The sequence below is a fragment of the Protomyctophum parallelum genome (assembly GCF_964188405.1).
Source record: "Protomyctophum parallelum genome assembly, chromosome: 21".
Taxonomy (NCBI): Eukaryota; Metazoa; Chordata; class Actinopteri; order Myctophiformes; family Myctophidae; genus Protomyctophum; species Protomyctophum parallelum.
The window spans coordinates 29,606,301-29,629,194 of record NC_139713.1 but is presented as its reverse complement, the minus strand read 5'-3'; the positions used below and the strand labels follow the sequence as shown (position 1 = coordinate 29,629,194).

General features: G+C 42.0%; 1 protein-coding gene across 1 annotated transcript; it reads left to right on the top strand.

Annotated features, from left to right (window-relative positions):
* The first annotated feature begins 715 nt into the window (after positions 1–715).
* nup155 (nucleoporin 155) lies at positions 716–22,654 on the top strand. The gene is made up of 33 exons (XM_083793977.1): positions 716–857; positions 2,995–3,161; positions 4,079–4,216; positions 4,372–4,468; positions 4,567–4,637; positions 4,724–4,816; positions 5,208–5,471; positions 5,564–5,637; positions 5,780–5,871; positions 5,964–6,061; positions 6,187–6,354; positions 6,446–6,546; positions 6,639–6,809; positions 7,067–7,177; positions 7,289–7,383; positions 8,237–8,322; positions 8,474–8,624; positions 8,750–8,816; positions 8,950–9,065; positions 9,588–9,691; positions 9,933–10,066; positions 10,578–10,769; positions 11,360–11,501; positions 11,792–11,927; positions 12,026–12,179; positions 13,067–13,326; positions 14,714–14,843; positions 15,325–15,438; positions 16,725–16,845; positions 17,254–17,364; positions 18,635–18,771; positions 19,025–19,131; positions 21,117–22,654. Exons 2-33 carry the CDS (start codon positions 3,020–3,022, stop codon positions 21,253–21,255), a joined length of 4,116 nt encoding a protein of 1,371 aa, XP_083650103.1. The 5' UTR covers positions 716–857; positions 2,995–3,019; the 3' UTR covers positions 21,256–22,654.
* The last annotated feature ends 240 nt before the right edge of the window (positions 22,655–22,894 follow it).

Genomic DNA, 22,894 nt, shown 5'->3' with positions numbered 1-22,894 from the left:
CCTACATTTACTTAAGTACTGTAACTAAGTACAATTAGGTATTTGTACTTTACTTGAGTATTTCCCATTTTTATTACTTTAACTCCACAACATCTCAGTTGCAAGTATTGTACTTTTACTCCACTACATTTATTTGAAATTTGTAGTTACTTTTGTAGACTTTGATTATTACAAAACAATAATCATACATTAAACCATTATGTCAAGGACCCCCAAATTGACACCTGCGGAAAAGATATTCCAGGGACGTTATGTCTACGGACCCCCATTTAATGGCATTTCTATCTCTGGGACCCCCAATTTATATTGTAAAATCAATATTAATTCAAATCAAAACTATCATTTAGCTGGTGACCCCCTGGAACTCCCTCAAAGACCCCTGGGGGTTCCTGGAACTCCCTCAAAGACCCCCGGGAACCACTGCATTAAACCAGCCATATGCATTTCGGCCATTTGAAAATAGCCGATCTACAAGTTCACAATGCGTCGCATCGCGCGATGAGGTTGATCTGCTTTTATTTATTTATTTTCAAATGATTTTTAGACATTTGAAATTTTGAAATTCTGCATAATGAGTACTTTTGGTACTTTAGTATCGCGCGAGTTATTCATTCTGTAACCGGTAGAGGGCAGCAGTGCTCTATAGCCACATGCCAGTGGTCTATCCCCACCGGAAATACGTCATCTTTCAACAGTTTGCTTTGCTGTAGTGCATGAGGTTGGCGGGCTGCTAGTGTAGTCAGTGCTGTTTTGTTTATTTGTAGACTATTAGTTTTCATATTCACATCGGTGTCCTTGGAAACTAACTCTACAGCCACATCAGCTTCAAGCACCCGACATATATTGTTTTAATACAGGTGAAGTACTCGGGTTTATTTTCAAACATTTTCAATAATACTTTAATGCTACCGCTGGCTGGCTAACTAGCATGTAGCTTGCGTGTCTGGTAGTAATGGATGGTGTTAATGTTAAGGGTCCTTCTAGTACAACTAACTACTCGAGCTACTTAGTCAAAAGTCTGTATCTGTTAATGTTTTGTAATGGCATCCTCGTGTTTTATGTTAAATGAAGAAGTTAGTACTATCATAGCTAGTACTATCTGATAGTTTACCACTGTCAACCTGAGCGAAAACTGTCAAAATAGCAAATCTCACAGAGCTCACAAGTCACAACGCGTCACGTCGCAATTAATTGTGGACTTGTAGATCAGTGATCACTTGTTTAGCCTGTCTTGTTTATTAAATCTTGCATTTTTACTTTTGTAATCATTTTGTATGTATTCAGTACAAAAATAGTGAACATATAAGATCAAGCTACACCAGGATTTTCAGTGCGCGTTTACGCGAATACGCACACACGCACGCGCGAATTTAGGTCCGTTCCTATTTTAAGTGCGCGTACGGGGTTCGCGTTTTAGGGTAAACCAGCGATTAGGTTAATCCAGCGATTATTGACAGTAAAATGACAAGGAATTGTTTTAGACATGCGTGGCTGTGATATTGCATACATTTCATGCATTCCATGGAGGTTGATCTATGGCTGTTTATCTGGAAAACATGAAATGTAGGTCAGTGGTTCCCAAAGTGGGGTGGGGACCCCCAGGGATCCTTGAGGGAAGTCTGCAGCTAAATGATAGTTTGGAACCAAAATGGACCCTTATGGGTGGGTCCATTTGGTTCCATTTGTACACTATCATAGTTAAATTAACATTGATATTACAATTATAAATTATACTCCGGTGTAGACTAATTAAAAGGTGTACTTTTGAAATAGGCCTTTCAGTTTCTCGAAGTCCAACCATATACATGTATGTATTGTATTTATATACAATATCAATTCATGATTTGGATCTATCTTATTAAAAAGTCTCTCCCTAATAGAGTTGTAGAATAGCATTTCATTTTCAATTTCCTTTAGATCACACATATCAGATACAGGTGATGGTATTCCTGCTGGGCATTGCTGCCTGACCTCCTCCAGTGCCTTTTGAACAGGTGTGCTGTCACACCTCACTGAACACCTCTGTGGGCCTAAACGGGTCATCAGCTGGGGACCACCATTCATCAACGTTTCGCTCCTTTAACCCCAGTACGTCTCATGATGGCAGGGATATCTCCCTGCCACCCCCTGCTGATGCCCTAGGTGTTTGTCCCCCAACTCTTATGCTTCCTCCTTAGCCACAGCCAGAAGCTGCCTTTCTCCGCCTCCTCAGCCAGCTCTTTCATGGCTTTCCGATGCCCCGCTCCTGTGCATCCCATGTCGCGGAGTAGGCGAGCAGTTGAGGAACCTACGAAGCCCCTACACCCCACTTCCACAGGGCAAATAACAGCTTTCCGGCCAGCCTCCCTGCACTCCTTTAGATCACACAGACTACATAATCTATCCTCCTCAACCGTGCCTATACATATCTGCCTGTCTCAATATGCAGACCAAGTATGCCACGTTATCATATTCACATATTCACATATTTTCATCTTAAATATGGGGTCAGAGCCCCCTATGTGTTGTCCGAGAAATTGCGGATGGACAGAGAGAGGCTTCCGGACTCATCTCAAATCTCGCGAGAGTTTGTAGCTGGGATAAAGAAATGTCATTAACAAAGTAGATTTTCTCCTGATTTGTCTCGCTAATAGAAGCCACTTTACTAGTATGAATATCTTGTAAATATTGTGTGCCTTGTGATGATTGGGTCCAGTATTTAGTTCAGTGACCATAAGGAATGGTTCAGAAGCTGTGTTCACGTTCATTCTCCCATTGGAAATGAATAGACTCCAACATTCTTCCCGTCTCCTAATAATGTTACCGCCCACCTCACGCAGATACGGGAAGTAAAGCAAAGTTGGCCTCTCTTGCTAATTCTCCTCTTGGAGTTGAACCATGACGCTCGTCATGTGAACCATGGCTAATGTCATGTATGACTTTTGCGGCTGTATGAACAAACTTTGACATATAGAGCCTAAGGTATTAACATGTACTTTGATGTCTTATATACAGTGGTGGTGGTGGTAGCATCGTCATCATGCCGTCCAGCGTTGGACCCAGCAGCCCTGCTGCTGCGCTAGCCGAGGCGCTGGAGTGCTCTGGTCGGATCATTGACCGACACCTGCAAGAGGACCGCTTCTTTCCTGACCTGTCGGATCTGCTGTCGGTTTCCTCTCACAGTAAGTGATGACATTCATTGCACACTAGAACAGATCAGTTGTGTCCAACCCAAGGAAAATATATGCATAGACCACCGTTTGACTCAACCTTTTAAAGCTTTTCAAGGGAAGAGACATATTATACGACTATGGATGGGCAAACGGTTCACACAAAATCCCACAATAACTGAAGTGTATCTTTTCAGTACATAGATTGTCCGTCAGTGCTCCTTAATGTACTCATGTTCTCTATAGTTTGCCTGCTAGCAATAGTAACCGTCTCTTACTCTGACCTGGCGGTCCTGTGGTTGCAAAACAACCCGATTCTTAACCCCCTCACCAGACACACAGACATCAAAAGGAAAGGGTAAAAAAAAGAAAAAAATTTTTTTTCTTTGGGACACTAATACATATATGCCATAAAATCCTCCATTATTTTAATTCTGTACATATATTTGTACACTGAGTGTTCACAAGGGTCCATTTGGTTCCTAGCCCATTCTGACCGGGCACCCATTTTGGTGTTCGCCTCATGTTATGCTTTATCTATTGAAAAATAGCAGATCTACAAGCTCATATCGCGCCACCGAGTGGCGCGATACGAGCTTGTAGGTCTGCTATTTTTGAATAATCGAAGAACGACTGACATTTTTAGAATCTGATCTCAGGTCAGAATGGGTTCATCAGACCAGTGTGTGTCCATTGGAAACCTCGTATGAATCTGATCTCAGGTCAGAATGGGCTAGTATCACCCATGTAGTTGGGGACCCCCTGGAAATCCACCAAGGGTCCCCTTTACTCCACGTTCAGAGCCAGTGAACGCAGTAGAAGTATCAATGATACTCTGCTTTGTCAAATCTGTTGTAGCCATCAGTGAATATGACAATAATTTAAACGTGGAGTATTACCGTATCTTACCGTATCTTGTTTCCTTGCAGATATGCCATCACTCTCTGGAATGTCAGACATGGACTATCCCCTCCAGGGACCGGGGCTACTTAGTGTGCCAAACCTCCCAGAGCTTAGTGCGGTCCGCAGAGTACCCTTACCTCCTGAGCTGGTGGAGCAGTTCAGCCGTATCCTTCATCAAAACAAACGAATTGGCCGGTGCATTGACACCTGCCATACACAAATGTATACTTGTGTTTCTCTTTTGTTTTTTTGTTAGGTTTCCTCTCATACAAAATGATCTGCCCAAGAAATTTGCATTCATCTTAACTAAGCTTTCTAGATATGCAGTGTAATTGCATGATGGGAGTCTTTCCTGAGATAAGTCGAGCATGGCTCACCATAGACAATGACATCTTCATGTGGAACTATGAAGATGGGTGCGTACTGCGTGCAGTTGCCTTATTAAACCATTACAGAGACCACTAAGGAATACAAATGTATTTATGTATTGACATTTTGAACATTTTCCTTGCAGTGGTGATGTGGCATATTTTGATGGTCTCATTGAAACCATCCTGTCAGTGGGTCTCGTGAAACCGAAGCCAGGTAGACCTAACACTTATCTTAAACCACTAAAATTGGATCACATATTCTTTTGTAGTTGTATTAAGATTTTATTTTTTTCTTCTCAGGGATTTTCCAGCCTAACATCCACTATCTCTTGGTGCTAGCCACACCAGTGGATGTGGTTATCCTTGGACTCAGTTTCCCTAAAGGCCATACAGGTGAGAACTCCCTCATCCAGACCTGTACACTGAAATATATTAGTTATTTACCACAGCCCCTTTTCCACTGGGTTTGAACCCAAAGAAAAGGCTGCCGGTTCCGTGAAAGCACCAAGTTTCCAAGAATCTAGACCAAAATCATTTTGGTCGAAAACGTGCCATAGTGTCCACCCATTGATGCCTGAGGCCGAATCTGGGAATGCCTTCTAGGGCCTGACCTAAGGTTTCTGAAATCCTTCAAAATCATGTATAGCAATAGCTGATGAGACACAGAGAGCGCACCGGCATCAAGGGGAGAACAGCGTATAGGTTGCACCAGGCGTCAATGGGTTAACCCATGTACAGACCTACTGTATTGGACTGTCCAGACTTTTTGCCTTTTCTCTTATAGGGTTGAATGACAGCATGTCTGGTGGGATGCAGCTGCTGCCGGACCCACTCTACTCCATACCAACAGACAATACCCACATCCTGGCCATTGCCTCCACAGACCACGGACGCATCTTCATGGCAGGCAAGGACGGCTGCCTGTATGAGATCGCATACCAGGCCGAGGCAGGCTGGTTTAGCCAACGATGCCAAAAAATCAACCACTCCAAAAGCAGCCTATCCTTTCTTGTTCCCTCCATGGTCCAGTTCTGGTTCTCGGAAGATGGTAAGGAAAGGAAATTCAAATTCAAATGATGAGGGTCATGTCTCTGGTCCAATACAACTTTTTATAATGCAGACACATGTTATGTTCAACAGACCCCATTATGCAGGTAGCCATTGACAACTCCCGCAACACACTCTTCACACGCTCAGAGAAAGGAGTCTTACAGGTGAATTTATTGGATGTTGTGTCACTATTTAAACTGCTAATGTGCCTCTTGTGAAATTGAAGTGTGTCAGAAATGAGTATTTCTTAGTCCTGATTTTAAAATTCTTACATAGAGGTTTAGTTGATGTTTGTTTGTATTTCAGGTATATGACCTAGGTGCTGATGGCATGGGCATGAGTCGTGTGGCATGCATTTCACAGAGTTACATTGTGGGTGCAGCTGGAAACATTGCTAGGTAAGTCTAGGTTTATCAAGTATAGAAATGTTTTCAGCATATCTGTGTTGGATCCTTCAGTCCTTTTTTTTTTGCATTTTCTCCAATTACAGGACAATTGATCGTTCTGTCTTCAAACCTATTGTCCAGATCGCTGTGATTGACAGATCTGAGTCTTCCGACTGTCACCTGCTTGCTATTACTCATGCAGGTAAGGATAATTAGTGAACCAGTGATGTGTCTTGTTAATTTCACAATATAAACACATTGGTTGACGTGTGTCATTTGGTATTATTCATACTAATACCTTCATTTATTAAAAAAAAATGTGTTTAGGCGTGCGTCTCTACTTCAGCACCGCACACTTTACCCTTCCACATCAGAAGCACGTTGCTGTGAGACCCAGCCTGCTTGCTTTGGTGCATGTCCGCCTCCCACCGGGGTTTTCTGCATCTTCAACCCTGCAGAAACCTGCAAAGGTCCACAAGGCTCTACACAGCAAAGGTATACACCGTCTTTGCTCTTTCTTATCTCCTGTTGAATACAAGACAAGTGGCCACATCTGACTGTAATACATTGATTTTTATCCTCAAAGGAGTTTTACTAATGGCTGCATCTGAGACGGAGGATAGCGACATCCTGTGGTGCATCAACCACGACTCTTTCCCCTTCAAGAAACCCCTTATGGAGACTCAGGTAGAAGCTTTTATGTTTTGTCATGCAGTACACTCAAATTTGGGGTTTGTGTGGGATGTTCTTAATGTTCTATAAATTGTATTGTATTGTAGATTATGTCCAATGTAGATGGTCATTCCTGGGCACTCTGCGCTATTAATGAGGAGAGGCCCACCAAGGTCTCTACTCTGCTGAACAAAGACCTGGTCCCCATTACGGACTCACCTGTGGTGGTTGAACAACACACTATCCCTCCACAAAGATTTGTCCTTCTGTCCGCTAAGGTCAGTATAGCAATACTTGTACTTTAACCCATTTAGACCTGAGGACGCATCTGCGTCGCCTCACTTTAACCATTACTTCAGTTCAACTAACTCCATCACCTCTCTCTCGTGCAAGTCATTGACAATATATAAAGTCACTCACAACGCCAACTTTGATGTTGTTTTCAAAATGTGAGGTATTTCCTGAAAAATGAACATTTTGGAGTTAGGTGGTTTCTTCCCGACAGCAGAGATGTATATTCTTTCCTGTACTGCAGGGCAGTCACATCTTCCATAAGCTACGTCCAGTTGACCAACTGCGCCACCTCTTGGTCAGCGGTGCCGGAGGAGAAGGTGAAGAAATTGAACGATTCTTCAAGTTGCACAGGGTAAGAATTGCACATTTTGAACGTCATCAGATTACACACAAACGAATGTACACATGAGTGCATCACACATTATACAAGAATCATATATGCTTGATTGTTCTCTCTTTTCAGGAGGAGCAAGCATGTGCCACAGCTTTGATCCTGGCTTGTTCTAATGCCGCTTGTGACAGAGAAGTTTCAGTGTGGGCCACCAGAGCCTTCTTCAAGTCAGTGTTGATTTTAGTTGATTTATTCAGTCTTTTGAGTCTCCAGTTGATTTAGTCGACTAAAATGTATTTTGGTGGGCCTTGATGCCGTTGTAATGGCTGATTTTACTGCGACACATTGTGAGCTTGTAGATCGGCTATTTTCAGCATGCAAGTAAAATGACTTGTCTTTTATTTATACTGGATCTCTTGTCCACTAGTCCCTTCCTAACATTTTAGTCTAGTTTTTATTTGTTGATGAAATTGTCAATGTATTTAGTCTTAGTTTCGTCATCATAGCTTAGTTTTCATTTAGTTTCCATTTAGTTTTCGTCAGTGAAAAAAGGTAGTCGACGAACATTTTTCGTCTTAGTATTAGTCGACAAAATCAACACTGCTTCAAGTCAGTGTTGTGTTTACTCTCCAATGCAGTTGCCCCCACAGCTGGGATTATAAAATATAGTAAATAAAAAATGCTCTCCGAAAATGTGGATGGAACCGTGATAGCCAGTTTTAAATATTGTAGATGTTGGAGTGCAGTGCTTTAGATGCCTAACGTTCCTATTAAAATGTGATGGGCAAATAATCGGTTCAAGTTCATTCATGTTGTGCCTAAAATATTAGCTACTTGGCAAGAAAGCATCACCTTGTTAGAATGCCCTCTAGTGGATAGAAGGTACATAACAACCATAATGCTATAGCCCAAGTATGCCCAATGGGCATTGTGGATACTATGTATCTTATCACATACATCATAATCGTCTAAATTTGAGCATTAAAAATCTTATGAAGCATTCTAATTATTATTATAGAGAACGAGTTTTACAAACCATTGTATACGACAATCCCTTGAACTTTTTCATTGCTTTATTAGATATGGAGGAGAAGCACAGATGAGATTCCCCTCAGCCATCACATCTCCAAGCAATGTTGGACCCATGTTTAGCTCTCCTTTACCAGGTAAATATCACAACCCTGGTGGTTTGCTGAAAAAGGTATGCGGCAAACGGGATGTAAAATTGGCTGGCGGGTAGCTTTAAGGCCAGGCTTCACCTTTCATGATAGTTTTTGGCACCCTCTAAGCACCCTCCTTTTCTCATTCTTTCCGCAGGTGTTTTACCTACTCTTCCAATGACACCTTTTGTGGCTGCGACCCCCATACCCTCAGGGGCTGCCCCTATTGCTTCAATGTCCGCTGGCCCCGAGGTGGTCTTCTCTGGAAAACACAACGGCATCAGCGTCTACTTCACCCGCATTCTGGGGTCAGTTGTGCATGGATTAAATATGGTATCTGGGTCATAATTTACTAGTGGTCTTCACTTCATCTTTGTTGGAACCATTGATGCTGGTGTATGTTCACAATGCAGACGCTAATTCCTTTTTACAGGAGTATCTGGGATGGGAGCCTTGCTGTTGAGAAGACCATTAACAAAGGGAATCAGACTATGACTATTGTGAGTAACACAATAATGCAATTATGTGACGTTTTCAAGTTGAGATCATTTGTATAGCCCTTAATCATATTTACGTTCTCAAAGTTAAATTACTGTTTTGATAATGGTGGCTAATCAATGTTTCCTTTGCCAGCTGGAGAGCAGTGTTGGCCCTGGTGCTCTGGAGTCGGTCCTTCTGGAGTTAAAGGGTCTGCAGGAATTCCTTGATAAGAACGCTCAGTTCAGCCCCTCATCTTTGGGAGCAGCCAGGTAACTGCTCTCTGTCTCTCCTCACTGTCTTTTCTTTGCCAGGTGCTTGAAAAGCACCTGGACTACATCAGGTGAGTCCCGTGGATCTTCAAAATGAGATGCAAACACAGTAGAATGAATCAATTAATACCTTGCAGTTAATGTGTTACTATGATACTAAAAAGAATGAATTATGCTCAGTAGTTATATTCTTCCAGGGTCAACTGTTATATAGTCCGATAGTACAAAAATAATCAACCGCAGCAACATGTCTGGTTGCATATAAGAAGTTGTAGCATACAAGGCCATATAAAACCACTTTCTGTAAAATGTACAGCATGCTAGCGGCTGTCCTACTCATTGTGTTGCATTTTTATTTGATACAGTTTTGTACAGTTTTGTTGTCCACTTGTGGTCTGAAAATCGGTAGTAGTTATACCAGGAAAAACAATGTGTACCATACACCCATGGCACCTACAGCATCTCTCCTGTCCAATGTTTCTACTGTGTTTTGTGGGTAACATGTTCTCTGTTGGCTGACAGTTTCAGCTCCCCTGCCAACCTGCAACAGAGGCTGCTGGGGTTCATGCGCCCTGATGGAGCCAGCTCACAGCAAGTACAGCAGGAGCTCCAGAGGAAGTTTCACAGTGAGTGATGAGCAAAATATGTAATACTTACGTCTGTTTTTTTCATCTGTGGTTCATTCTCTCGCAATCACTCACTGGCCCTTGTGTGTGCATAAAATAAATGTGGACTTGCAGAAATGTTCAATGTTTATCTACAGTATGTGATGAGGGTTATTATACTTGTACTCACACCATTTCGTTATGTGATTGTCTTTCTATCCCTCTTTCTCTCCGTCTGTCTGTGTGTGTCTCTTGTATTCAGCGGAGGCACAGGTCTATGAGAAGATGTCCCTGCAGGGTATACAGCAGCTGGTTCATCGTTCTTGTCAGACACTGGCCCTTTGGAAGCTTCTCTGTGACCATCAGTTTAGCCTCATCATCTCAGAGCTCCCCAAGGTATTGTATGTTCTCACTCGGACACACACATGTTCACTTAAACTGTAGGCTGAGTGAAGTGCACATGCCTACACTCTTTTTTTGGTGTTCATGCCCTGGCTTAGCTCAGAGTGTAAATCCTCATACTTAATACATCCAATAAATTAGTTTAAAATTTGAGCCTGTGTATGTCTGTCGCAGTTAGGATGCAGTTTTCAGTATAATGGACACTTTTTGTGCCTTCGGATTTCGGCTTATCGTCCTTTTAGAAAACTGAAATGAACGTGTGATGAAGCAGTCTGCAGAGTCACTTGTCACGCACTGTGCTCCCTCTCGGAGCACAGTGATCTGCGTCATAATTTCAGTGTACAATTTATTATTCCTTATGAATTTTATAAATAGAAATGCCTGTGCAGTAAGTTTGATCGACAGCATTGGCTGTGGCTGGAAACTGAAGGACTCTTAGCGCTGTCCCTCAAAGACAACCAGTGGAGGAGGGGCGTACATTTATTCTTAAATGTGTGTTTTGTAGGAGTTCCAGGAGCAGATGAAGGGAGTGAGTTTTAAGGATGTGGTGATTCGGGGTAAAGAGCTTACAGGAGCTCTCATCACAGCGCTCATTAACGTTTACATCAAAGACAGTGCCTCCGTGGATGCAGTCAGTAATCACCTGAGGGACATCTGTCCCTTACTGTACAGCAGTGATGACAGTGTGTGCTCTAAGGTAAGTACATATCCACATACCGAGGGGACACAGACACATATTGACACACGCACTAGTATGCTTTAACTACATGACAGTCACTGGCTTTTTCAAGTGTCCAGTTTTATCACCCTAATTAACCCTAAACAGGGTTCTGGTCTGGAAAGGTTGTGGAAATCTGTCTTAAATTAAAAGGGGACTAAAGACCTTAATTTTTAACAAGGCATTTGCCTAGTTGGACTTCTGTTTTGGTGCTTTTTAACATGTAGCTGTATAGGTGACCACTGAATGCATTAATTGTTTCTATTCTTATTTTGTCCTTTTAAATATTTTTGCTTTGTAGCACTTTGAGATTCCATCTCCATCAAGATCCGCCACTAGAAAACAACCCCATGATGCCACTAAGCCTAAAAGTTGCACTTGCTGGCAATGTTTTCACTGGCCAGTGGCAAGCTCTGAGCTGTGTAAACTATAAACCCCCTCCACGGATCGTCTATCACCCATTTCTGAGTGGCCATGAATCACTATATGAAAATAGAGGGGATCGCCCAAGCCTAGTATGATTCCCTGTAAATTCTGGTTTCCATTTCCTCTTGCTCCATCCTTCACAGGCTAATGAGTTGCTGCAGTGCTCTCGGCAGTTCATTCAGAACAAGGCAGATAAAGAGAAAACCCTAAGAGAGTCACTACGACTGTACCAGCAGATCAGCCACCACACAGACCTGCCCCTCGTCTGTTCTCAGTACAGGCAGGGTAGGAACACACACACACACACACACCACTGCTATTTTCACTCTATATAGTTATTAGTTGGTAATTGGTATGTATAATAATCATTAATCATGCTCCTTTTAATCTAGCTCCGGCTTGTATTTTGTAAGCTTGTATCTTTTGGTTCAATGCCTCTTTTGTATTATCTTGGCTTCTGCCACACTTTCACTTTATACCTCTAATGGACTTGGTATAACCCCCCTCACACTTTCGTGTGCACCCCAGATAGTTTTTTCTCTCCAATTTTTAAATCTTCTCCCAAATCCCCACAGTCCGTTTCTACGAGGGAGTCCTGGAGTTGTGCCTCACGGCAGCAGACAAGAAGGACCCCCAACGTCTGGGACCCCACTTCTATAAGAACGGAGAGCCAGAGGAGGACAGAGCTGGGCAGATGGCATGCCAGGAAAGGTAACGCTGCAAACTGTTGAATTAACTACAGTATGACACTTATAGTAGCGGATTGCTACTAATAACAATTTCTCTCTCTCTCTCTCTCTCTCTCTCAGATTGTCGTGTTATAAATGCATCACAGATACCATGCAGGAACTGGTGAACCAGAGCAAGGCTGCCCCTCAGTCTCCTAGTGTCCCCAAGCAGCCTGGACCACCAGTTCTGACATCTGACCCCAATATGCTGAGTAACGAGGATGCCACTGCCCATGTGAGTAAAACAAAAACAAACTTTTTGAGTGGTGCAACCACTCAAAAATAGACAGCTATGTGTGTGCGTGTCCCTGTGTCCGAGCACGAAAATATATAGCGTTTGTTCACCACCAGGTGTCACTGTTGCACAGCCTAACACACAGATACAGACCCACACAGGCCAGGGAGGAGGGCTTGTACAGTACAGCACCACTCACTTCAGACGGCTCTGATTTTATTTTTTATATATCTGGCTAAAATAGAGCATGAGTTACTACTGCTGCTACAGTATATACAAGGATTCTTATTTCGCACACTTCTTGTTCTTTCTCTCCCTTTAATTTGTTCTGCTGATCTTGCCAGTGCTGTAGGCTTCTTAGTTTTATCTTTTTTTTTTTGTTTGCATAGCTCGAAAGTGATGCCTCCACAGTACAAATTATTGCTGCTACAACGCTAACTTAAGCCGTCAGTTGGTCAGCTAGTGGATATGTTCTTAAAGTTGAACATTGACCCCTAATGCCCCCTTCACGTGACAAGTATCAGGGGTGCCAGTGTACTGTGGAATCCTACACATACGCGATAACGTGATTGGGAGTAGAGGGTGGGAGAATAAACAAAGACACCACGTTTACTGGTAACATTAGAACAGTACATGATGTACATTGTTTTAGATTTTTCAAAAGCTAATAGACCCACCTGAATACTTACGTAACTTACTTTATGAGGTTGTGGTATTATATTAATGCTTTAGAGTCCTCGGAACTCAGGGACACATAAATTAGTTTCTTCATTTCAGCCAGATTTTCTTGCCCAAATTACTATTCGTGTGGAACACACTGGAGAGTTACAGGAATTCTGGCGTAATGAATCCTCATGAATAATTATCCCATCATTTTGTTTTTGTAGTTTGAACAGATGCTGGGTCTGGCCCAGAGGTCTCAGGATGAGCTGTTTCACATAGCCCTCTACAACTGGCTCATCCAGGCTGACCTTACTGATAAGCTGCTGGAGGTCAATTCTCCGTTCCTGGAGGAGCACCTGATGCACATGATAAAGCAAGACCAGAGTAAGGTGCGCAACATGGACCTCTTGTGGCGTTACTACGAGAAGAGCCGCAGCTTTGGAAAGGCAGCCCATGTACTGGCCCGCCTTGCCGACATGTACAGGTTTGGCACAATCTCATACGTTAACCACTTGAACTGTATACTCAAATTGACTTTGTCTTTTCCAAACAAAATCCCATCTACAAGCTCACGACACATCGCGTTGAGCTCAGTGGCCTTCTGGTTAGAGTGTCAGCAATGAGATCAGCGACTGTTCCAGAAAATTGTGACTGGGGGGGGGCTATAGGGGGAATGGTATTTAGAGCAGGGGCTAATTAATTTTGGCTTACATAGAAGTCATTCAATTGGGTTTGTCGAGAGGGGAGGCTAAGCACCTGCCCCTGGAGTCGTCGCTGCCTGAGACTGGGAGATTGGGGGTTCGATTCCCTCGCCAGGTCATATCAAAGACTATAAAAATGGGACCCAATGCCTCCTTGCTTGGCACTCAGCATTGATTGATTGAATTGTTTATTAGACATAAATGTAAAAACGGCAACAGAGTACAGTCAAACACTCATTCCAAAAGGGATGGCACCATTTAGGGTTTAGGCCCTATAATATAATCAATTCATAGACATGACATGAAGAATAACAACAAAATTCAATATCATCATTTAACAAAAAATCACACCAGTGTGAAGTTAGTGGTGCAACTCTGTGTGTGTGTGTGTGTGTGTGTGTGTGTGTGTGTGTGGGGGGGGGGGGGGGGTCCAGACCCGCAGGAACGCCCCATTCCGATATACCGCCCCGCGTCCGAAACGGTTGAAAAATGACAGAGTTACCGTGTGGGGGTCCCTCTACTGGACCCTCTACTGTACTGTAGCCTACTGTACTGTCACTGTACTGGCACACCCGAAATCACCATATAAGCAGTGCGTATGTGTTTGTGTGTGTGTTAGGTTGCGCACATGTGGTGAAAAACAACGATGCTGTTTTCGTGCTCAGACGCAGCCACCCACCCACCCAGCCACACGCATAGCTCCGTAAGGGAGTAGTTGCACCACTCAAAAATCTATATCATTACAGGAAAAAATAAAACACTATGTACAGATTGGGGGAAAAGGTAAGTGGGGGGTGATCACCTGTTTAAGGGAGAAGTGATCATTTCCTTTCCCTTGGAGAGGAGAGCATAAAGTCCCTGCGACTACCAGTACTAGCTTAATGACCAGGGGGTGTACACCAAGCTGAAACGGGAGATAGGCTCTTGCCCTATGAGCCACATGTCTTGACAAGGCTTACTTGTAGCGAGCTTGTCTTGATCTATTTTTGGTGAAGAGATTTGGTATAGAGGGAAAAGGAGTGGACCCAAGTGTGACCCCTGGGGGACCCCAGTCAATGGTGTATATAGGGTTTAAGTGGTTAATGCTTGAAAGTAGAAATTGTGTAAAATATACAATATGCCCAGGAAATGTGAATTTATTTGCTTGTATGTTTCTCTGTTAATGTGCAGCACAGAGATCTCCCTGCAGCAGCGTTTGGAGTACATTTCTAGAGCCATCCTGTCTGCTAAGAGCTCCTCGTGCATCATCGCCCAGGGAGCTGATGGAGAGTTCCTTCATGAGCTTGAAGAAAAGATGGAGGTATGCAGTGGTACATGGAGACCACAATACTCAGTGATTCCCATGTCCAGGACCCCCAAATGATTATATTTTTTGTAATCTAACCATTTGTGTAGTTACATTTCTTAAGATAAAAAAGAAATCTGCTCTATGTAGCATCACGGCACATTGTGAGCTTGTCATCGACTATATGGCAATAGCAATATTGGTTAAACTGATAGCGATAATTGATACTATTATTAATTTTGCTGGGGACCCCATGGAACACCCTCGAGGACACCTGAGAACGACTGATGTAAACATCCTCAGACTGTCAAATTAAACATCGGCATTTGTTCAAGGCCGGGACGGGGAAAGTTACTTTTAAACCTGGGCGAGGTTTAGCTCTGGACATAGACAGACAGACCGACCCTCTTCTAGACGGCTAAACCCCTGTAGAGCCGCACGTAAAGTCTTTGTTCAAGATGGTGACTGGTAGTCTTATTATGTTCCCTGTTGCTAGGTGGTGCGTATCCAAGTACAGATCCAGGACACATTGTCCAGACAGTATTCCCAGCATCCCTCTGCGAAGAATGCCATATCACAGTTGGACTCAGAACTTCTGGATATCACTAAGGTGAGGTTATGCATGGTTTGAAAGGGTAAGAAATGCATGTATGTACATTATGAAACTTTCATGGACCTTTTTGTATCCTTTATGTGTACCGGTACTTTATTTTACCGTACCTGTTACCTTAACGTATATTGGTTGCTTGTTACTAATAATTCTCAAATGTGTTAATACAACTAATTTGATCAATATGGAGGTATACAGGTCCACTGGGCAACTTAGCCGCAATTTGCAACTCTAGATCTTTTTTATAATAGGATGAATCTAGAGTTGCAATACCCTCCATTGACTCCCCACTCATCCAATTTGGTTTGCGATCTGCTTGTCTTAAACGACGTTAAACTCACCAACATTGCAGCTGTAGTCCAAGCTTGAATTATCCTCTTTCAATCTGCCGAGCTTGTTTTTCATAAAAATCCACCGTAGACATGTTATGAGCTACTTTCTGTCAAGAAATTCTGTGCAGGTGATTCTTTTTCTAAGTGCTGGAGTTTGGAAGCACTCGTGAGTCGTAAGTCACTGAACGGCCCTGCGTACAACCTGTTTCGAATTTGCACATAATGCAGGATGCAGCAGTGCGACCCGTTAACAAAAACGAGTGCTTCCAAACTGCAACACTTAAAATAATCACCTGCAGAGGATGTCTTGACAGAAAGTAGCTCATAAAATGTCTATGGTTGATTTTTATGAAAAACAAGCTCAGCAGATTGAAAGAGGATAATTCAAGCTTGGACTACAGCTGCAATGTTGGTGAGTTTAATGTTGTTTAAGACAAGCAGATCGCAAACCAAATTGGATGAGTGGGGAGTCAATGGAGGGTATTGCAACTCTAGATACATCCCATTATAAAGAAATCTAGAGTTGCAAATTGCGGCTATTGGCAACTAAACCTTGTGTGCACCTCAACATTAAATTGGCTCTTTTTTTTCTTTTCTTTTTTTCCCTCCTAAATGTAAAACAAGTAAAAATAATTGTGCTTTGGAAAATGGTCAGAAATAATGTAAAGATTATTTTAACATGAGTGGTACATAATTATCAGACCTTCATCATAAGACATTGTGAACTACTTGTTTATCCCCAAAATGACTGTATATCACAAGTTTTGTAGCATTGGTAGAAATATTGTGCCTTGAATGTCGTGGATATAAATGTGGATATAAAACAAATACATTATTTTATGAAAATGGTCCACTGTTCGGTTACCAATATAAATAAGTCAGTGCTGTGTATTCCTTAATAACTTAAAAAAGAAAAAAAAGGTCTTAAACATTGTACTGTGTTCTTTGTTGTAGCTCTATGGAGAGTTTGCTGACCATTTTAAGTTGTCGGAGTGCAAGCTGGCCATCATTCATTGTGCTGGACACTCAGATCCAATTCTAGTGCACTCGCTGTGGCAGGAGATCATGGAGAAAGGCATGTATATATATTATTTGTGTGAATCTCATTATTCTGTGAAAGTCTCACATAACAATTCCCCATGCCCAGTTCTGTCTTTGAGAGCAGAGTCTTAACGGTACTGTAAACCCCCCCACCAGCCTTCTTAACCAATTAGCTGCTCGTGGCAGAACGTTCCATCAGAAGGAATCCAGCCAGCAACTGCTTCTGGCGTAATGTTCCATCTGATAAGCTTTATTATTGATATCAAACCCGACGGCTGATTTATTTTGAATAACTCAAAATCTACGGAGCTCTCCGTGGTTTGGATAAAACGCGTGATGTTCAATATTTGTAATCTGTGGGACCTTCAAAATTGAGATTGGAATTCGACCCCATAATGTGGCATCGGTCGGCTCAACATCATGTGTGTATCCTGTGTTTCAGAGCTGGCTGACAGTGTAGCCATGAGTCCTGCAGACAGAATGAGGGCCCTCAATTTAAAACTGGTGTCGCTAGGAAAGATCTATGCTGGAACTCCCAGATACTTTCCTCTTGGTAAGTATTCACACATACCTAGTTTTCCTTTCTTGGAAATTGCATCTAACCTGCTTCGAGTCTTCTGTGTTTTGAAAATGTAATTGGCCGGACTTCAGAATCATTGAAATAATTTCCAATAGAAATAAAATATTCGTTCTAAATTAATTGCCAAAATAATTGGTCCAAAACCTAAGCAGCACTGTTAGTGCTGTTGTAGTTGATAATCTCGGCATGTAAAATAATATTTTGGTGAGTCTGTTAGTTACACCAACACTGTTCTTGTGAAATAGTTATGCACATAGACGCGAAGTATTTATAAAGATCACTATGTCCATTTAGCCTAACACGGTTACTACCCCAGGCAGTTACTCCCACACAACACTAACCAAAACACCCACATGCTGCCGGCAGCAGATTAACATGATGGTGTGTTTGAAAGCAGATACACTTCTTGTCAGCTCTTTGTGCACACATGAGTATGTGCAGTGACTCATATATTTGGCAATATAGTGGCAACGGTGCATTCCCGTTAGAGTTAGCATGGTTTCCTCCGCCATCGGTGTATGAATGGGTGAATGTAATGCACAATCTATGTAAAACGCCTTGGATAAAGGCGCTATATAAATGTACCAAATGCACCATTTGCCTATTATACTTCATACCACAACCAAACTCCATCTCTTGCAATAAATGTGTCACTTCAAAGTAGCAGAGTTGTATACAAGGATCCCATAGCTCCATCATGTTTTTATTTAAATTATATTAGGGACTTTAAGCAACGACTGATTTCAGGACGGCTCCGCTAGCTAAGTACAGCTGCTATGACGCAATCGCCGTAGCAGTCAAAACAGCCGTCGGTGACGGGTACCCCCCCCTTTTTGGTTCCCATAGTGACACAGTGAGTTGTCTTTCCTCTCGTGGCATAGCTTGCATTCGACATGATCTGGTAAGATTGTAAGATCTTACTTTTGGACAGTTTTTGATCTGTTCAGTAAATTCGTTTAGACAACATGTCCAAAGTACTAAAATCACTGACGTTGTAGACACTACATGGAAGGGTAGTTTCTGCCGTAGTATTGAAGGGCTGTGATGGCAAGCAGGTTCATCTATCGAGCACTGATCCACTTCTGGTTGCCGGAGCGGACTGCCATAGCCGCCGTTGCTTAACTAAAGTCTCTATTTCCGGTGGTGAGACCTGTCTGCTGTAGCAAACATGTCACTATGGTATGTCTATTAGCATACTGTACATTGCCAACGGCCCCAACACTTATCTGTCTGTGTTCCTTAGAATTCCTAGTGAAGTTTTTGGAGCAGGAGGTGTGTAAGCTGAACTGGGACGTGGGCTTTGTCACACACACCATGCAGGAGATTGGAGTGCAGTTGCCTCGCCTGCTGGAAGTCTATGACCAACTCTCCAAAACACGGGTACACCTGTCAAATCATTAAATTGTATTAGATTATAGGGCTGGGCGATATAGACACAAACAAATCACATTGACCAAATACCTCAATATTACGACAATATCATATTTTGACAACTTTTGTTTACTTATTAGCATATAACGAGACAATATCTTGTCTCATATCACAATATTGATGAACAATATTTAATAATACCCAGCTCTACATTAAATTATCACATGTGGCACTGGCATCATCTCTGACCCTTCATTTGTAGGATCCCTGTTGGCAACGCCTTAAGAAGCCCCTGCACCTGATAGAGTGTATCCATGTGCTTCTCTCAGGATATGTGGATGACCCCAGTACAGTACCCACATATGACAGGTAATGACTCCAGTACAGTACCCACATATGACAGGTAATGGCTCCAGTACAGTACCCGCATATGACAGGTAATGACTCCAGTACAGTACCCGCATATGACAGGTAATGACTCCAGAACAGTACCCACATATGACAGGTAATGACTCCAGTACAGTACCCACATATGATAGGTAATGACTCCAGAACAGTACCCACATATGACAGGTAATGACTCCAGTACAGTACCCACATATGATAGGTAATGACTCCAGTACAGTACCCACATATGATAGGTAATGACTCCAGAACAGTACCCACATATGACAGGTAATGACTCCAGTACAGTACCCACATATGACAGGTAATGACTCCAGTACAGTACCCACATATGATAGGTAATGACTCCAGAACAGTACCCACATATGACAGGTAATGACTCCAGTACAGTACCCACATATGATAGGTAATGACTCCAGAACAGTACCCACATATGATAGGTAATGACTCCAGTACAGTACCCACATATGACAGGTAATGACTCCAGTACAGTACCCACATATGACAGGTAATGACTCCAGAACAGTACCCACATATGACAGGTAATGACTCCAGTACAGTACCCACATATGACAGGTAATGACTCCAGTACAGTACCCACATATGACAGGTAATGACTCCAGTACAGTACCCACATATGACAGGTAATGACTCCAGTACAGTACCCGCATATGACAGGTAATGACTCCAGTACAGTACCCACATATGACAGGTAATGACTCCAGTACAGTACCCACATATGACAGGTAATGACTCCAGAACAGTACCCACATATGATAGGTAATGACTCCAGTACAGTACCCACATATGACAGGTAATGACTCCAGTACAGTACCCACATATGACAGGTAATGACTCCAGTACAGTACCCACATATGACAGGTAATGACTCCAGAACAGTACCCACATATGATAGGTAATGACTCCAGTACAGTACCCACATATGACAGGTAATGACTCCAGAACAGTACCCACATATGACAGGTAATGACTCCAGTACAGTACCCACATATGACAGGTAATGACTCCAGAACAGTACCCACATATGACAGGTAATGACTCCAGTACAGTACCCACATATGACAGGTAGTCAGGTACCCATCACTCTCAAAATGCCCAAAAACATACAGGATAGGAGATTAAAGGCCACCTACATTGCATGGCAGATTGAGTAATCACTTCCCATCGTAAATAATTAGTCATGATTACTCATTTAGCTGCTAATGTGTGCTAAAGAAGCTTTAGTTCTAATTCTCCCTTTTTTAAATGAAGGCATAACGAGTTAAAGAGTTGCAGCTTTACCATTATGTGTTTGAAAGAGATTATGTTTATATACTATATAAATGTTTTCTTGTTTATATATACTATATAAACATAATATCCATTTGAGGAGTGGTGTTCTCATCAAATCGATCCCACAGCTCCCTAATTGCCATGGATTTTCTTTCCTTTTTCCTCTAACTTGGTTAATAACCACTTTCAGTGATGTCCTTAGCTCCGTGCATCAGAGGCATATTATTCCAATTAACACTCCGATTGCCCAGGGTTATTTAATCCATTAAATCATAGCGCCCAGCGATTTGTAGCGGAGCACTTTTACAGACAAACCGGATGTTATCCCGGATGTGGCTGTAGCAGCTAAATGTAGCCAAAACACTCTAGAGCCGATCGACAACAACGGGAGGTATGATGAAATCTACCACGACTAGCGACTGGACCGTGGTGGGCTTTTCTTAGAATTGGACGGGAAGATTTAGATCAAAATTTATAACGTTTTAAGATTTTCGTAATCTGTTTTTTTTATAAAACTTCGTCCTTGGCGCTGGGTGTTACTAATTTCGTCGGGGTATTAATATTGCATTGAACTTAATGCACATTTTATATCGGCTGTGTTGGCTGCATGACATGCAGTAGACATGCTGCTCATTGATTGATTTATTCTATTGCAGACGGCGATTCACCAATGTGTGTCTTGACAACATCTGTGGTTACCTGGTGGAGCTGCAAGGTCTCAGCCCAAACTCTGCCTTGCAACAAAACATTGGCAACTTCAAATCCTTGCAGGCCAAGCTGGAGAAGCTTCACTGAGGTTCTGTGCAACTTACTGTATGAATACACCATCAAGGACAGATGATAGACCGCTGGAGCTTATACAGTTGGCATACATTAACAACCATTCAAATCCAAGCCATTCCCATTCTGTCGCACACATTGTCAATCGGTGTTCATTATATACGTGCACAGAGGTTCCCAGTATTCAATAGACTCCTGTGTTAACTGGGGTTAATTAATGGCTGTTTTGCCAATTCGTCTCTAAATTGAGTCATTCTGCATTCAATCAATGTGTTGACATAAGAAAAGCACAAAGTAGTTCAAACCCATTTTCTTTGTTTGCCACATTTTCTTTGGACCATGAAGTCTTCTGTTGAGCACGTTTAATGCAAAAGGGCTCATTCTCGAGTTGAGATCCCATAGCCCAGATGGACGACCTTTAGGGCAGTCTCGCCATAATGGACTAGTTGATTGTTTGCCGTGTATCCCTGAAAACCAACCAGTGTCAGTTAGATATTGCAGTACCAGGCATAAACATTGGCAAAATATATATTTTGGATAAAATATATAGTTTGTTCCGAACATCAGTGTATAGGCTACACTACAGTAACATACCTCACTGGTGTTAGGTCTGGCTGCTGTACTGGACACGTTTTGTAACTTATTTGTATAAACATTTATTGTACGTCTAATCACTGCAATTATATCTCTTAGACAGAATGATACTGCTGGCTGGAGGTATTGTTTTTCCTCCAGACATTGTTGATTGTAAAAGTCAGACAATTTCAAATGCAATTGATGCTTTCAGAATTGAAAATTTAAACCAATTGTACATGATATTTGGATTTGAATGATTAGTTGAATCTATAGTTAAATATTCAAATACAATTGACAAAAACTGTATACATATTTCCTGACTCAGTTTAATTTGTTCTGCTTACTCAAGATTGCCTCTGTTGTTCCACGTTTATCTGATCACATTGGTACTTTCATTTTGTTGTACTTGGTAGGCTCTGTGCATAACTGGAGTTAGTCCCAGGTTTCCTGGTGGCGTACCCATTTGCCATTTCCTGTTGATGTTCCTCTAGCCATGTTTGATTGGCTCTGCGGCACGTTTAAAAATAGATGTATTTCCATATAGGTAAAATCTGCTTCTAAGCCAATGAAACAAAGCAGGAAATGCCGCCTTCTGGAAACCCGGGACTACAGTTATGCACAGCCTATTAACTGGTACTTTTGTGATCAAGTGTTTTCAGAGAGAAAAGGTAAACTAAATTCAGTTGTTACACATGGTGCTTTTCAAATTGTATACAGAGAACTTTGGTCAGCAGTGATTGTTTTTTTAATTAAATATGTTTTTTTTACAAAGACATTTTTGGCATTGTTTTTACTTTATCAATGTGTATTAAAATAAACAAAATTAATTATGAAACGGCATTGTCTTCATTCAAATCTGTTTGCTAGTGTAAATGGTCAGCTGTGAACAAAGTTTTTATCCAGTTACACAGACTTTATTTTCACAAAATAATGCTTGTCAACAGAAAGCATATTTTCTGGGTTCATAATTGCACTTACGGTAATATTCTTGGTTGGTGTTGACATTTATTTTTTAAATTGAAGATAATTTGTAACAGTCTTCAGGGTTGCTTTATCTCATTCCTACATTGCAGTAATT